We start from the raw sequence: 18,108 nt of genomic DNA on the forward strand, positions 1-18,108 counted from the left end.
GCCTGACCAAGCTGAGGTGTGTGTCTGCCCAGAGGAATGGCTCTGTTCTGTTGTCTGCATGGTGAGAGAGAGTAAAGGGAGTGCCAGTGTGTCAGAGGGACTGCCGGCTGGCTCTGCGTTCCCATATGCGGTCCATGCCTGGCTGGTCTACTGTGACACTGCCGAGCCTGACGGAGCTCTAAACATATGAATATTTAATGCAGGGTCAATGATCTCACAGACTGGTCCTCTAATTATTTCGTTTTTTTTGGGTGAGGTGGACGGCATACTAATGAACAACAAGGCAGGTACCGGTGAGCTCAGTGTCTAGAGGCCTCTTTGTCCAGCCATGTAGCTCCTGTAGGAGGAATGAACACACAACCACATCCACACACTGTCTGGTGTACAGTCTTATAGAATTATGACACAGATAGATAGAGGTTAGCTTTCCAATAAAGGCTCCTTCTTTCACCCCTCTTTCACGGGACAGGAGTGAGGCCTTATCACTCTCTGCCACTCACAGGGGACCCGCACTGATACTGTAAATGTCACCAGCCTCATCGTAACATAAGTTATTTATTATTTCATTATTTGATAAGAGTGTTTCCATTTGGATTGTCTATTCTATTATTTTTCAACGGAGTAAAAATATTTCATCTGCTGTGTTCCATTTATGTGATACAGGATGGTGTTTGGTGATTTCATTTAATCGTATGCAAAACATTTATGTGATACAGGATGGTGTTTGGTGATTTCATTTAATCGTATGCAAAACATTTATGTGATACAGGATGGTGTTTGGTGATTTCATTTAATCGTATGCAAAACATTTATGTTTCACGTGCATCATCCTGTTGGGGCTGCACAGGGACACGGTCCTGCACCGGGACACGGTCCTGCACAGGGACACGGTCCTGCACAGTGACACGGTCCTGCACAGGGACACGGTCCTGCACAGAGACACGGTCCTGCACAGAGACACGGTCCTGCACAGGGACACGGTCCTGCACAGAGACACGGTCCTGCACAGAGACACGGTCCTGCACAGAGACACGGTCCTGCACAGGGACACGGCTGAATGTGCCTGATGGATCTTTACCCTGTATAGCAAATGTCTATCTATTTCCCCATTATGTATTATGTATAACCTAAACACCCCGAAACAAAAGGATGCTAAACCAGATTTAATCAGAGGTATTATCCTGTAGTGTATGTATGGTCTAGCTGGTTGAGGAGATTTATTTGTCAGCACACCAAGTGCCCTCTGCTAAAATCACTGACAGGGAGAGGACTTGCTTGATGATTTCATCACTTTATAACTACAAAGACAGTGTCATAGCTGGGTATTGTGTGACCACTGCAAATGAGGCTAATACAATTTCCCCCTCAGCCTGTACTCTCTTGGAGGATGGGTTTGGATGTCCCTATGTACAGTGATTAGAGGTCGATGGAGGGAACAGACAGTGGGGATGGATGGGGAGCAAAAAGGAGATGATTTAGTACGTAAATAATAGCCTTCATTCAATAGAAAGGACTGAAACGATGGATTATGAAAACGGTCATTTTCACCCCTTCCATTGAGTGAACCATACCCCCTTCTCCCAAACTAGACTCTATGCATGGGTAGCTATAGCAAACAGGATTATCGTGTAGGAATAGAATAAGGAGATTTTATTCAACTTATATAAATGATTTGATTCCCTAGAAACACATCTGATTAGGATTGTCTTTAAATTTCCTGACACTGTCAACCTACTAACCTAATTACCCAAAATTCCCAGAAGAGACCCATCCTTCTCAGCAAACACTGGGGGATCATCTGACGGCTGCCACATTAGCGAACATCACAAATTCCTCATTCCCCAATTTACATCTTTCATATGTAGCATGTAAAAATAGTGTCAAGGAATATTTGACCAGTAAATCTATTCAGGGACGTGGCCTCGAGTATGAACCCATGACAAGACGGACTCCTATGTCACCAAGTTGGTGCTTGCTAGGTTTAAGTGCTTAGGAGGGTTACGATTCAGATTTATCTGGTTGTACTATAGGAGTGGAAAATACCAGCGATAATTGTGATGTCACCATATCCTAGAGTTTCTCTGGGCTCTCCTGAGGAGCTCAGATACAGCCAGGTGGTATGAATGTACCGTAGCCTATGAGCTGTCCCGTGGTGTTGGGCTGGGCTGGCTGGTGAGTCATGTGGCTGTACGTATCAGCCAGCGTAAAGCCACAGTGACGAGGAGTCCCAGGTACATGGGTGCCTCTTGTAATTAGAGCTTTCCCGGTCATAATTACCAGATGCTGACAGGAATTAAAGCTTGGCACTAACCTGTCTCATTTTACAGTCAAACAGGACCATACAGGGAGGGAGGACAGGGAGAGAATGAGACAGAGAGCAAGGAATTGTGTCAGAGAGAGAGAGAGAGAGAGAGAGAGAGAGAGAGAGAGAGCAAGGAATTGTGTCAGAGAGAGAGAGAGAGAGATCGAGAGAGAGAGAGAGAGAAGAGAAAGAGAGAGAGAGCAAGGAATTGTGTCAGAGAGAGAGAGAGAGAGAGAGAGAGAGAGAGAGAGAGAGAGAGAGAGAGAGAGCAAGGAATTGTGAGAGAGAGAGGAGAGAAGAGAAAGAGAGAGAGAGAGAGAGAGAGAGAGAGAGAGAGAGAGAGAGAGAGAGAGAGAGAGAGAGCGAGAGAGAGAGAGAGAGAAGAGAAAGAGAGAGAGAGAAGAGAAAGAGAGAAGAGAAAGAGAGAGAGAAAGAGAGAGAGAGAGAGAGAGAGAGAGAGAGAGAGAGAGAGAGAGAGAGAGAGAGAGAGAGAGAGAGAGAGAGAGAGAGAGAGAGAGAGAGAGAGAGAGAGAGAAAAGTAGACCAGTTCTTTCCATGTGTCTGACTCCTCTTGGAGAAACTCACAGAGGCCTTGGTCAAGCCTATGCGTCACTTCGGTGAGCCATGGACCAAGCTTTGGATTATTTGTTTGTGTCCGGTGCATCGGTACTGCATGTGTTTGTGTGTATGTGTCTGTGTGTATGTAAATGTGTGCGTGAAGAGGGGTGAGTTCTGCCTCATCACCTCCGTGTTTAACGGCCTGCTCCATCACCCTGTGTTTAACGGCCTGCTCCATCACCCTGTGTTTAACGGCCTGCTCCATCACCCTGTGTTTAACGGCCTGCTCCATCACCCTGTGTTTAACGGCCTGCTCCATCACCCTGTGTTTAACGGCCTGCTCCATCACCCTGTGTTTAACGGCCTGCTCCATCACCCTGTGTTTAACGGCCTGCTCCATCACCCTGTGTTTAACGGCCTGCTCCATCTCCATCCCTGTGTTTAACGGCCTGCTCCATCACCCTGTGTTTAACGGCCTGCTCCATCACCCCTGTTTGTTTAACGGCCTGCTCCATCACCCTGTGTTTAACGGCCTGCTCCATCACCCTGTGTTTAACGGCCTGCTCCATCACCCTGTGTTTAACGGCCTGCTCCATCACCCTGTGTTTAACGGCCTGCTCCATCACCCTGTGTTTAACGGCCTGCTCCATCACCCTGTGTTTAACGGCCTGCTCCATCACCCCTGCTCCATCACCCTGTGTTTAACGGCCTGCTCCATCACCCTGTGTTTAACGGCCTGCTCCATCACCCTGTGTTTAACGGCCTGCTCCATCACCCTGTGTTTAACGGCCTGCTCCATCACCCTGTGTTTAACGGCCTGCTCCATCACCCTGTGTTTGTTTAACGGCCTGCTCCATCACCCTGTGTTTAACGGCCTGCTCCATCACCCTGTGTTTAACGGCCTGCTCCATCACCCTGTGTTTGTGCTCCATCACCCTGTTTAACGGCCTGCTCCATCACCCTGTGTTTAACGGCCTGCTCCATCACCCTGTGTTTAACGGCCTGCTCCATCACCCTGTGTTTAACGGCCTGCTCCATCACCCTGTGTTTAACGGCCTGCTCCATCACCCTGTGTTTGGGTAAAGGGAAGGTGATTGTGGCTACTTATCTCGGGTGTCAGCTCAAAGCAGGGTGCAGGGGTAAAGGGGTAAAGGGGTAAAGGGGTAAAGGGCTTTTGGCCAAGGCGGCTGGCATTTGTGCACAGATTAGCGGCGGGCTAGGGGCGGGGGCTGGGGCCAGCTGACCTAGGGCTCCTCTTTCTCTCCAAAAACAATAATAATCCCACTCAGAGCACACTCCTACAAAAGGGCCTGTCTTCCCTCACTTTGTGTGGCCGGCCGTAGTAGGGGCCCTTATTTTGAGCCCGTCACCTGTTCTGGATGTCTCTCCTAGGGAAAGTGTCAGGATGTCTGGGATGGTTGGCAGTGCCAAGGGGGGCTTAGGCGGACCCTATTTTAGCTGGGAAAATCAGAAGGCCACATGGCGAGGCATGGTGAACCCTGCCTTTCAAGGCAGCCACCCTGCTAAACCCCCGTCAGCACTATTTCAAAGAGCCCCTGTTGCCAGCTTTGCATGCTTGTAAGCGTGTTGCAGCATTTTTAATCACGAGTGGTGATGAGCGAGGGCAGCGGAAAAATGGTCACACGATGGGCCTCCTATCCCTATCTGCTGATTGGGCCCCCAAGTCTGCTCTCATCACATGCTCTGTCCACCTGCCCATAGCGTAGTGGAACTATCTAACCCTATTGCAGTAACATCAAACTGGGTTCACTCCCCACTCAAGATGCAGGCTCCATATGAAGGCCAAGTTACACTCGGGCTGTTTGAAACATCTCACATTGCATGGTCATTCTTTTAATAGGTTCTTATGGAACCAAACAATTGAATCCCCTGAAGCACACATTCAGTGGCCGTCTGTGTACATGTCTTACTTATGTGTTGGTGTGAATCCAGTTTTATGTGTATGCATGTATGTGGCTTGTGTGTACGTACTTTATGTTGTAGTAAGGATGCTTTATGTTGTAGTAAGGGTGCTCTTGTGGGATGGGGTTGTTCTATCGCGTGTCTTCTAATCAGAGTGATATACAGGAAGGTTTATTGTGTATCAGCCTCTTTCACCCTCCTTTAAAACATGTCTGTTGTGCTCTCACCTGTCAGCCCAGGGAACATAACAAGATAGAGCCTATTCCTGAGAGGTGGCACAGCGGTACTGTAGCGTGGGAGTGTGTGTCGTGTGTGTATGTGTCTGTTTGTGTGTGTGTCTGCATGTGTGTGTGTGTCAGTGTGTGCGGGGGCATCTGCCACTGAATTATGTCAATGTAATCTCTCTCTCTCTCTCTCTCTCTCTCTCTCTCTCTCTCTCTCTCTCTCTCTCTCTCTCTCTCTCTCTCTCTCTCTCTCTCTCTCTCTCTCTCTCTCTCTCTCTCTCTCTCTCTCTCTCTCTCTCTCTCTCAGCTCTGATCCTCCTCCATTGATCAGAGGAGAAACCTGTAGCCTCTGACATTTGATTCTTCTATTGATCACTTCCTCTTTTTATACAGTCGGGGGAAAGTAGAGCGATTCTACTCAAGTCTCAGGCAGATCCCCTTTAAGCGGACTGCTGATCTTTGGAGATCACTTCCCTTACACTTCCCTTAAGACGTCTACAGAGATAAACTGGAGCCTTTTCCAATGGACTAAAAACATGCACTAATTCCTTACCATGTACTCGCTTAATCAGTAGGGGAGGTAAAGCCTTGAAATGCCTTGCTTTGAAAGGTATTAACTATTAACCTTAACATGGGCACTGAGGGAAAAAAGTAATTCCTTTGCACTTCCAAGATCTCCCTGAATGTCTTGAAATTCAGTTATATCATGGCCCGTGTGGCTAAGATGTTACAGCATGGGGCTTGTAATGCCAGGGTTCAATTCCAATGGGGGACCAGCATGAAAAAGTATGACAAATGCATGTAGTCACTACTGTAAGTCACTTTGGATAAGAGCGCTAAATGACTCAAATGTGAACATTTAAAAAGAGATGTTAGGTGTGTTGTGATGCATTAAAATGTACTGTAGTTCCATAGAGCACCTGATGTTAGGAAACTGCATTACACCTTTGGTAGAGCTATAAAGTTATAATTAGTATTTTCTTTTTTCTTGAGTGAATGACCTTTCTGCAGTAATGATCTCCAGAGGGGTTGCTTTAGTCACATGAGCATTGACCATCTCCAGCCCCTGAGCCTGGACATGGCGTTGAGCCGATGGCTTCGTAGAGCTTAGACTAGCATCTCCTCCAGTCCCTAGTTCCCGTGACCAGATTCATTGGTTTCACACTCACGCACGCCGCCGTAAGACACCTGACCTTGATCTAAGGAGAAGATAGCGTGTGGCGTGCATTAAGATGCATTTCACATTTTTCTGTTAATTTGGGAAATGTATTTACTTCTTTTGATTGTGTTTGAAAAGCGTCGCTGGAGGTGGGAGAGAGGAGGGTGACCTGGTTCCTGAAGGATTTCACAGAGCCAGAGGTAATCTCTACCTCCATTCTAATATGTGGCGAAACCCACTCTGTAAAAATTAGCGTAGTTTTCAATCTGTGGATATGCTGAATATACAGAAGTATGCATTAGAACGCTGGACTAAGTCTCTCTCTGCATATTTGATCTCTACACTCTCTCTATACTATCTCCTACTTTGACCCGACACTGGCCAGGCATTTATGACCATCACTACATATTTTGTAGTCTCTTATTCCCCCAGATGATATATTGGCATTAATTTTTCATCAGATAGTAAAGCGCTGAACCGGTCTTTCTGGCCCAGTCTCTTTATCTTGCTTCATGCAGTACAGAGATTATGTTACAAACCAGAGATCTATATAGACTAATATGCCGTTGGAGTTGGAGATGGGATAGGATGTACTATACATTCCATTCTCTGGTGAATTAAGAGAGAGGTGGTTGGGGAAGCAGTTGGATATAGTGCATGTCATGTTGATCAGTAAGGATACCAAAAATAACATGAAAATGGTTGTACTTAGTTAACAACATATTTTAAGGCATTGTAATTAGGCTACTGCTATGGAGTATAAAATGAGAGTATAAACTGACTAATCATGTTGTGTTCTTCTGCCACTGCAATAGAGAATATCTCCCTCTGAGTCCTTTCTTCACGTCTACCCTGTAGTACAGTGGCAGTGGAGGGATAATCATGTTGTGTTCTTCTGCCACTGTAATAGAGAATATCTCCCTCTGAGTCCTTTCTTCACGTCTACCCTGTAGTACAGTGGCAGTGGAGGGATAATCATGCTTAGTCAAACATAAGCACCACTTGACCTATTCTCACCAGCGCTCGCGGAAAGTAAGACATAAAGAGCATGTTTCCATAAAGAGCTCTTCCCAGCGGGCAGCTAAATAAATATGACAGCACCTCCCCATTCCCCAGCCACGCTGCTCTCATTATTCATGTGTTGGGGCTGTTTGGAGAGACCAACAAGTGAGGAGGGGAGGGGGATAATGTGGCAGTAATGCAAGGGAAGGGGGCCAGGTTGGTAGGGGGCTAGGGCCTCCCCCAGAAGGAGCAGCCCAGCCTGGGGTCTCAGGGGGCCTGGCAGGGGGTAAGAAACCTGGCCGGAGAAATCCATCGGAAGCATTTTTAATTGTCACTGAATTCCCAGTTGGGGTGACTTTATAAAATCATCCACAAGAAGAGAGCTGAGATGTTCGGAAAACATTTAGCGGATCAATATGCTGGGGAGAGCTGAGACTAGCCGGAGTGTGTGCTCAGGGACCCAGCAGAAGCCTTTCCAGTCGGAATACTGTTACATTTCTATTACTCAGACAGCAGGATCGACCTATTCAGCATATTTCTGTCCCCAGCTCAGCTGCACATGATTTACTGCTGTGTTGGTAGGGGGAGGACAGAACAGACCAGGGACTCAGATCAGTTGTCTGGCCACTGCTGCGAATTTTGAGATTATTTTAATTAACATAAAGAGAGTGATACCAAGACAAACAGACAGATGGACAGGCAGGCAGGCAGACAGGCAGGCACAGACACAGACACAGACACAGACACAGACACAGACACAGACAGACAGACAGACAGACAGACAGACAGACAGACAGACAGACAGACAGACAGACAGACAGACAGACAGACAGACAGACAGACAGACAGACAGACAGACAGACAGACAGACAGACAGACAGACAGACAGACAGACAGACAGACAGATCTACTTGCCTTCCTTGAGCATCCCCACTTTGAGACACTTCATAAAGCGGCAGGCTTGACATGACTTGCGTCTCCGTTTTGTGATCTCACACTCGTTTGTGGCGGGACAGCTGTATTCTATGTTGCCTGAGAAGGACAAGAAATATGAGTCAGCCTTAACCTGATCCCTTTTTATAACGCAGTGTATCTTCCTATTGAGTTATAGGCAAAGGAAAAGCAAAAGGTTAAATGTTTTTACCTTTTTTCTCTCCTTTTTTACATGTAGAATAAAAGTAAGCATAAAAGTAAGGATACAATACACATTTTAGGACATTGTCATTCACATTGTACGAGGCAGTGTGTACTCTAGGTTAAAACCCCAAAACAGTTACTGTATATCACACAGGATTCTACGGTCTATAAAAATCAGTTTGTGCAGACCAGACATTGGGCATCAGCATTTGTTAATCATCTCCTGGGCAACAATCCATTACAGTAGTGTGTCTGAGGTGAGATGAGGTGACCTCCAGGGAACAAGGTAACTTCCAGAGATGGGGGTGAAGAAGGAGGGAGGGGTGGAGAGGAGACCTCCAGTACTCCTCATGGACCCCTTCATAAATGCACCCTTGCCCCTTGCCAAATTGTTCTCATTAATTCTGAGCATGTCTCCTTCAGGCCCCTGGAGCAGCCAACCATCCAGCCTGCATCCCGCTTCTCTTCAGAGGGGCTGGCCGCCCTGCCGCCTGCTGCCTCAATAGCAGGGGAGAGAGCCGGACACACGGGCCCCGGCCACTTTACATAATGCTCCAGGAGCCCCAAACCTGTTGTTACCACTGTTGCCATTGTTGACTATTTACATAGTGTACAGGCAAGATGCCTTATGCATTATTCACATCCAGTACTACAGCGTCTGATACCGGGACAACACAATGAAGAAGAGTTTCACTTCTACTCAATGAAAGAGATGTTTCTGCCTGTGCTGTAGCACTGGCAATAGAAAGGAAGGACAGGATAAACGATGGCATTCTCCTTGGTGTCTGATTCCCTACATTTTGACTGTCGTCGAGGTTTTCAAGGAAGGCTTTCAAAATAATATCGAGCTAGTCGAGGTCCTGAATTAGCATCATTCCTTGTCCACCATGAATGGAAGAGCAGAGAAGCACATTCTGAGACACAACACTTGTTTTATCATTGATGTTTGCTTGTGTGCATTCTTAAGCTTGGATTCTTTATTTATCTACCACAAAGCCATGTTATCTACTCAACTATTATCTATTCAATGCTGTGTACAGTTCCTTTTCCATTTAGGAGGATTAACCTTGATGACTTCAATATAGACTGACATAGGCCTATATAGAGTATTAACCTGTCTAACTGCACACAGACTGTGCTCCAGCAGCTCTCCTGCCTCTAGATAAACAGCCATACACAGGCACATTGGGATTCCATCTCAACACAGCCAACCTGCTTTTCTCTCCACACTGACCCTCGCTCAGAGTTTTCTAAAGAGAGAGAGAGAGAGAGAGAGTAAGAGCTGTATAACATTCCAGTGGGGTTCCCCCTTCAACCCTCCAACCCCCTTTAACAACTTATGCAATTATGTTAATGATATTGGACAGATCAAGTGGAGGGTCCCAAGATGTATTAGATAATTAGAAATTCTTCTGTATCTGGGTTAGAAATCATCATGCTAATTCCTCTCATCTCTTTGGAATTGAGGTAAATAAATGTGTGAGAAAAGGGAGATGATGCGGTATGTCTCTCTTCCTGTTGTGTCTGTTGTCATAGCACAACCATACCATAATAATAAGCCCATCTATTTCCCATCTGTTGCCAGGAGGCAATCATCAGAGTAGCCGACTCTGGAATCTGTATATAGCCTCGTTGTATATAGCCTCGTTGTATATAGCCTCGTTGTATATAGCCTCGTTGTATATAGCCTCGTTGTATATAGCCTCGTTGTATATAGCCTCGTTGTATATAGCCTCGTTGTATATAGCCTCGTTGTATATAGCCTCGTTATTGTTATTCTTATTGCGTTACTTTTTATTATTACTTTATATTTTAGTCTACTTGGAAAATACTTTCTTCTTCTTGAACTGCACTGTTGGTTAAAGGGCTTGTAAGTCAGCATTTCACAGCAAAGTCTACACTGTTGGTTAAAGGGCTTGTAAGTCAGCATTTCACAGCAAAGTCTACACTGTTGGTTAAAGGGCTTGTAAGTCAGCATTTCACAGCAAAGTCTACACTGTTGGTTAAAGGGCTTGTAAGTCAGCATTTCACAGCAAAGTCTACACTGTTGGTTAAAGGGCTTGTAAGTCAGCATTTCACAGCAAAGTCTACACTGTTGGTTAAAGGGCTTGTAAGTCAGCATTTCACAGCAAAGTCTACACTGTTGGTTAAAGGGCTTGTAAGTCAGCATTTCACAGCAAAGTCTACACTGTTGGTTAAAGGGCTTGTAAGTCAGCATTTCACAGCAAAGTCTACACTGTTGGTTAAAGGGCTTGTAAGTCAGCATTTCACAGCAAAGTCTACACTGTTGGTTAAAGGGCTTGTAAGTCAGCATTTCACAGCAAAGTCTACACTGTTGGTTAAAGGGCTTGTAAGTCAGCATTTCACAGCAAAGTCTACACTTGTTGTATTTGGCACATGTGGCAAATCATTTTTGATTTGATTTGAAACAGAGACCATGCACAAACAACCATATTCATTAAACCCAAACACACACACAGGCATATTCATTAAACCCAGACACACACACACAGGCATATTCATTAAACCCAGACACACACACAGGCATATTCATTAAACCCAGACACACACACAGGCATACTCATTAAACCCAGACACACACACAGGCATATTCATTAAACCCAGACACACACACAGGCATATTCATTAAACCCAGACACACACACAGGCATACTCATTAAACCCAGACACACACACACAGGCATATTCATTAAACCCAGACACACACACAGGCATATTCATTAAACCCAGACACACACACAGGCATATTCATTAAACCCAGACACACACACAGGCATATTCATTAAACCCAGACACACACACAGGCATATTCATTAAACCCAGACACACACACAGGCATATTCATTAAACCCAGACACACACACAGGCATACTCATTAAACCCAGACACACACACACAGGCATATTCATTAAACCCAGACACACACACAGGCATACTCATTAAACCCAGACACACACACAGGCATACTCATTAAACCCAGACACACACACAGGCATATTCATTAAACCCAGACACACACACAGGCATACTCATTAAACCCAGACACACACACACAGGCATATTCATTAAACCCAGACACACACACAGGCATATTCATTAAACCCAGACACACACACAGGCATACTCATTAAACCCAGACACACACACACAGGCATATTCATTAAACCCAGACACACACACAGCCATACTCATTAAACCCAGACACACACACAGGCATATTCATTAAACCCAGACACACACACAGGCATATTCATTAAACCCAGACACACACACAGGCATATTCATTAAACCCAGACACACACACAGGCATATTCATTAAACCCAGACACACACACAGGCATATTCATTAAACCCAGACACACACACAGCCATACTCATTAAACCCAGACACACACACAGGCATATTCATTAAACCCAAACACACACACACAGGCATATTCATTAAACCCAGACACACACACAGCCATACTCATTAAACCCAGACACACACACAGGCATATTCATTAAACCCAAACACACACACAGGCATATTCATTAAACCCAGACACACACACAGGCATACTCATTAAACCCAGACACACACACACAGGCATATTCATTAAACCCAGACACACACACACAGGCATATTCATTAAACCCAGACACACACACAGGCATATTCATTAAACCCAGACACACACACAGGCATACTCATTAAACCCAGACACACACACACAGGCATATTCATTAAACCCAGACACACACAGGCATATTCATTAAACCCAGACACAGGCATATTCATTAAACAGGCATATTCATTAAACCCAGACACACACACAGGCATATTCATTAAACCCAGACACACACACAGGCATATTCATTAAACCCAGACACACACACAGGCATATTCATTAAACCCAGACACACACACAGGCATACTCATTAAACCCAGACACACACACAGGCATATTCATTAAACCCAGACACACACACAGGCATACTCATTAAACCCAGACACACACACAGGCATATTCATTAAACCCAGACACACACACAGGCATATTCATTAAACCCAGACACACACACAGGCATATTCATTAAACCCAGACACACACACAGGCATATTCATTAAACCCAGACACACACACAGGCATATTCATTAAACCCAGACACACACACAGGCATATTCATTAAACCCAGACACACACACAGGCATACTCTCTCATATACACTAAAAGGACAGTGTGCATAGACCAATATACACTGAGTGTACAAAGCAGTTGTACAAAGATCTTTCCATGACAGACTGACCAGGTGAATCCAGGCTATGACCCCTTATTGATGTCACTTGTTAAATCCACTTGAATCAGTGTAGATGAAGGGGAGGGGACAGGTTAAAGAAGGATTTTTAAGCCTTGTGTATATGTGCCATTCAGAGGGTGAATGGGAAGACAAAATATTGAAGTGCCTTTGAACATGGCATGGTAGTAGGTGCCAGGCACACCAGTTTGAGTGTGTAAAGAACTGCAACGCTGCTGGGTTTTTCACCCTCAACAGTTTCCAGTGTGTATCAGGAATGGTCCACCACCCAAAGGACATCAAGCCAACTTGACACAACTGTGGGAAGCATTGGAGTCAACATGGTCCAGCATTCATGTGGAATGCTTTCGACACCTTGTCCAAGCCCGATTAATTGAGGCTGTTCTGAGGGCAAAATAGGGGGTGCAACTAAATATTAGGATGTTTTGTATTTATATATAAAAATACATGATTGGTTCACCTTTATTGGCGTTTATAGCTCAAGGACTGATCCTCAGACAAATGTCTATTTATACAGCCAGTCAGTCAAGCATTGGAGGAGTTAATATATAATACCTGAACTAGAATGCAGGGTTCATCTCTGGTTTCAAAGGTTACAGTATTAAACAAATAACATACAAATTCTGAGAAGGAAAGAAGAAAAAAAGGATTTTCTTCTCTCGCTATTTATCTGTCTCAATTTATTTTATGGCTTTTCAGGACCTGTGCCAGGGCAGTGAGGGAAAGTCAGGTCCTGTAAGTAAATTATAGTAAAATGGCAGGTATTTCTCATCAAAATCTAAACGGACTTTTACAGGCTTACTGTCAAGGTCTATTACTTCATATAAAAAAGAGGGCCACTGAGTTCAGTTGGTTTTCAAGCAATTTTATACTTGGGTTCAAAATGAGAGAAAAATAAGGTTCAATAAGAGATCGATGCTTTTGATTGGTAGGGCACGCGAGGTGCGGCACGGGCCTGTGATTAGGGAGCTATGAGAATAGGAGTTTGTCCGGGATGGATGGTGATCTAGGTTGACATTAATTTGGGCCTCGAGAATGACTAATGTAACTATCTCCATGTAAGAGTTCAGGGGGCTTTTCACTGAATGACTAGGTGACAGAAGATGGATTTGCCATTCTGTCCTGTTGAAGAGGTAGGGGCAGCAGGTCTCTTTTCCAGCAGTGGAACATCAGGAAGTAAAGGAGAGAAGAGTATAGTAGGCAATGCTAAATGAATCCAGGAACCCCAGGTTGAGAAACCAAGACTTCTGGAAAATAGTCAACAGACAGTCAACCGTGTGGTCACTATCGTCTCAAATTTCATTATGTGCTAAAAATGTCACGGAAAAAAGTCCATTAGCTTTAGTGTTATTGCTTAAAAACAATGTGATGAATGTGTGTAAAAGACACATCTTCTGTGTTGTTCTCATTAAGGGACGTCATCTCACACCCTCCACCCTGGATAGACAGCCTCGTTATTTCTTTAATTAATCAGGTCTCATCTACTGCAACCTCTTCTTCATCCAAGGGCTTTATGTCCCCCTGTTTACTGCTCCCTCTATTCCTCCTTCAGTCATCCTGTGTGGTTTTTATTCATTCAGAAGCTTTCACCCCCTCCTCATCCCCCTCCTAAAAAGTCCCATGGTCCTCGTCCCTGTCCTCTTCTGCCTGGACTGGTACCCCTGTCTGATTATTATGCCATTAAGCTTTTCCTCTCCTCCTCTGAAAGAGCGCTCGGGTCCCTCTCCAATCTAAAGAAATCCTAGGGTTTTTTCTCCCTCCTTTCCCTGAAATTACCCAGCGTGCGACGCGTGCCTGAGTTTCTAATTGGCCCTGCAGTCCCTGGAGACAGCCCCCTCCCTTCCTCCTAATGAAAAGCCTCGGCCTTAATTACACTTTCCAAACGCTGATTGTTATTGACAAAACTCCTGTGGCTCGGACAAACGACGGCAGATTAGTTCCATTACAGGCAGCCCTCCAAGAGGAGAAAGAGAGGAATTTCAAATCGACAATGTAAAGTGAGGGAGGGAAAAAAGGGAACTCTTTCCATTTTTCTTTTCATGTACCAGGCTATTGCTCCACTTAAGACTTCTCTTTCTTTACAGATTGCTCTTTTCTGTTCTATTGTGTGTCACTGTCAATGGTTTGTAGCGAGGGGACAAAAGCGCAGTTATGTTACTTGAGAGAAAATGATCATCTTATATCAATAGACAGGATAGCTGATGGCAGCATGGGTAAACAGCAGGATTTGGCCTAATGCTTTTGTTTGACTGCAAAGATACATAGACTGTTTAAAGCTGATAGGATTTGGGGTGTTCAAAATCAACACCTACTAGACAGCCTGCACTCGATAACCTGGGCACAATAATGGCATTTTGTGGACAATTCTGTGGACAATTCTCCAGATGCTAAGGACGTAAATTGAGACATACAGACTATTATTTTTACAGAACATATTTGAGGTATGTAACAATTATACAAAATAAAGAAAGAAAAGTTCAAATTAATTTGTCTCCTTTGCAAGATAAATATGTTTACTTTACTGCATGCCATTACTATAGCTGAATATTTCAATATTTGCCTCCTGTATTTTTCCTTTTATTTCTCAGATTCTTAAGCAGACTTAAGCAGGGGCAGCTGTGCATGTTCAGCAGTGAGTTTCCCTGGCTCAATAATATCTCCCTCCGTACCGTAGGTCCCAATGATTAATGTAGGACAGAGCACACAGAGAGACACACAGTGGGGGGCCTGTCATTGCCTCTCTAATGGGAACCTGTGATACATCATAACATGCAGATCTGCACCACTCACACCCTATTCCCTAGGTGCATGCATGCACGCACGCACACACACACACACACACACACACACACACACACACACACACACACACACACACACACACACACACACACACACACACACACACACACACACACACACACACACACACACACACACACACACACACACACACACACACACACACACACACACAATCTCCTGCTTTGGACCCCCCACAGGCATCTGGGCACACAACACAACCACTCTCCACCAAACCTGATCCCTGATGATGATGTCACCACCACTGCCCCCTGCCTAGCCTGACCCCAGCTGATGATGTCATTGCGAGCGGCTCTGGCTAGTGGCCTGTCCTGTGTGTGGCTGTCCACTGTGTATGCAGCGCCCGAGGAAATGTGTTGCCTCATACTGTGCTGCATTGCATGTCATTTCCCTCACTATTAAGTTACCCTGGGTGTTTTACCAATGCTGGCGATCCATAGCAGCACAACTGGAGTCACCGGCCTTGAAAAATATACCTTTTCCCAGGGAGATAAATGGAAAATAATGTAGATGAACACAGCTACATGCAACAACTCAGCATGTTCTGTCTAACAACAAGATAGTGGTTTAGGGCAGTAGGTGATTGTGTTAGGAGGAGGGGGGGGGGTAAAACACTGTATGGAGTGTCTGCATGTGTAGTAGGGCAGATCCCTTGTGTGTCTGTAGGGAGCGGGAGGGAAATACCTTGTATTGTCCTTTTAAAGAAGGCTTTGCAGGCCTCACAAGAGGCCACGCCATAGTGATACCCAGAGGCTATATCTCCACAGACCAGGCACAGCCTCTTGGGGATGGAGTTCAACATGTATTCGCACTTAATGGGTGAGTCCTCCATGATGGTGCTGGAGCAGTCGTCGTAGCGCTTGCGGCAGGGGCCGGCGCCCAGCCCGCCGGGCGTAAACATGGGCGGAGAGTCCAGGCCATTGGAGTGGCTGTTCATGGCGCTGACATAGCCGCCGCTGGCGTCCGAGTTGCCGCTTGGGCTGTGGTGGCTGACCGTGTCGATGACTGAGGAGGGGCTGGACGGCTCCGTCTTGATGTAGGACCCGCAGCTGGAGGGAAGGTGCCGGTCATCAACAGCCATTCTATTCAGCAGCCTGGAGAAGGGGAGAGAGGAGAGGGGAGAGAGGGGAGGGGAGAGAGGGGAGGGGAGAGAGGGGAGGTGAGAGAGGGGAGAGAAACATGACCATTAGCATGGCCTTTTAGACTACAGACATTAAACGTTTCAGATCGACTGGTGCTACCCACAAAACTAAAATCTATACATTGCCTAACGATACCATGACAGCTATAGAGAGAAAACACATCTTTGCACAATTTGACTACGTGTGAAAACTCTTGTAGGCTACTGTTCACACAGAGCAATTCACTTCACACTCCCACACTCCAAAGAGAAGGACTTCTTCCATATCAGCACACATTCAGTGACACTTCTGCTGCTCTCTTTTATTCTGATCTCTCTCTCCCCCTCTGTCTCATCCTCACCACAGTGTTTCCTAACCCTCATCATAACCAGCCAACCAGGTGGGAGGATACTAAGAGCTTCATTAGCTCCACATGCCACCAGCCATGAGAGAGAGAGAGAACACACAGGTGAAATAAACTCACTCAACACCGACCACACTTGTTAACACAGGAACACAGTCAACACTAACACAGGGAGGACTGCATTCCTGGGACCCATATTTTAGACTGGAGCCAGAGTGCAGAGAACATACCGGGAGCAGTCTCCTTGAGTCAGCAGGCAGGCAAAAAAAAAAAGGATATTGACTTTGTTCACTGTCTGGTTAATAACAGCATCTCATCTGATGTATTGCCTGCCGTGACTGAAATAAATTGCAACCTCTAGCTGTGTCGATACAATGCAACTAACCCTAAAACAGCTCTTTGTCCATACAAATGTATCTCTGTCGCCACCACATTTAAAGCGGATTCTTCTAACCTGGTCTTTTCCTGGACAAACAGAGGGAATTGAGGAGATCGAGCGCTATGGGAGATGGGCAACCTCTATGCTTTCTAAAGGTCGTGTGGACACAGTGACCCATCTGGGTCGCGGCAGGGTCACACACACACACCTCTGCATTAGGCACCACTGACAAGGTGAAAGGTCATCTGCACTCGCCCACATTAATGAAATTGAGCCTTGCGAGGCCTATGCAAATGCAGACATGGGCGTTCATGGTTGATGGCAGCTAGACAGCCTAAGTTCTGCTTTAGTACATTAGTTATATTAATATGTTTCCAACTAATGGTAATGTTTCCATAGCTAACATGTCAGTTTCCCATCAGCGGCGCAGGAAGAGAGGGGATACTCTCTACCAGTATGCCTAACGTCACCATCAGGATCTATCCGACACATGGTCGGCCGTCTCAGAATGCAGAGAGGGTGAGACAGAGACCTTTTCCATATCCTCATCGGACAGCTAGAGAAGGGCCGGCCAGCCCGGATAGCTGTCTCTCTCTCTCTGGTTGATTTAATTGTAAGGGTGGGTGACAGTAGGGTTCAGGCCCAGAGGTCAGAGGGTCAACCTTATTTTCTCACCCTGGCTTCATGGGCCCGTGGAGATGGGGGTCAGCATGTCAAATTAAATCTAATTCCCGGGTTTCCCTCCCTCCTGTCATGTATATTCATTGGAGGTCCAGGTGCCCACCACCTCTGGAAA

General features: G+C 45.7%; 1 protein-coding gene across 4 annotated transcripts in view; it reads right to left on the reverse strand.

The window, feature by feature from the left end:
• Nucleotides 1–18,108, reverse strand: part of LOC124002187 (steroid hormone receptor ERR2-like) — a 57,765-nt gene that overhangs the window by 24,140 nt on the left and 15,517 nt on the right. For 3 of the 4 annotated variants that reach the window (XM_046309528.1, XM_046309527.1, XM_046309525.1), the window contains 3 exons: nucleotides 16,133–16,542; nucleotides 8,313–8,324; nucleotides 8,084–8,200 (listed from right to left, as the gene is read on the reverse strand). In XM_046309528.1, coding sequence (XP_046165484.1) covers nucleotides 8,084–8,200; nucleotides 8,313–8,324; nucleotides 16,133–16,542 — 539 coding nt within the window. The remainder of the gene's footprint in view (nucleotides 1–8,083; nucleotides 8,201–8,312; nucleotides 8,325–16,132; nucleotides 16,543–18,108) is intronic. The other variant, XM_046309526.1, reaches the window with a different exon arrangement.

The sequence above is a fragment of the Oncorhynchus gorbuscha genome, linkage group LG17, assembly GCF_021184085.1.
Source record: "Oncorhynchus gorbuscha isolate QuinsamMale2020 ecotype Even-year linkage group LG17, OgorEven_v1.0, whole genome shotgun sequence".
Taxonomy (NCBI): domain Eukaryota; kingdom Metazoa; phylum Chordata; class Actinopteri; order Salmoniformes; family Salmonidae; genus Oncorhynchus; species Oncorhynchus gorbuscha.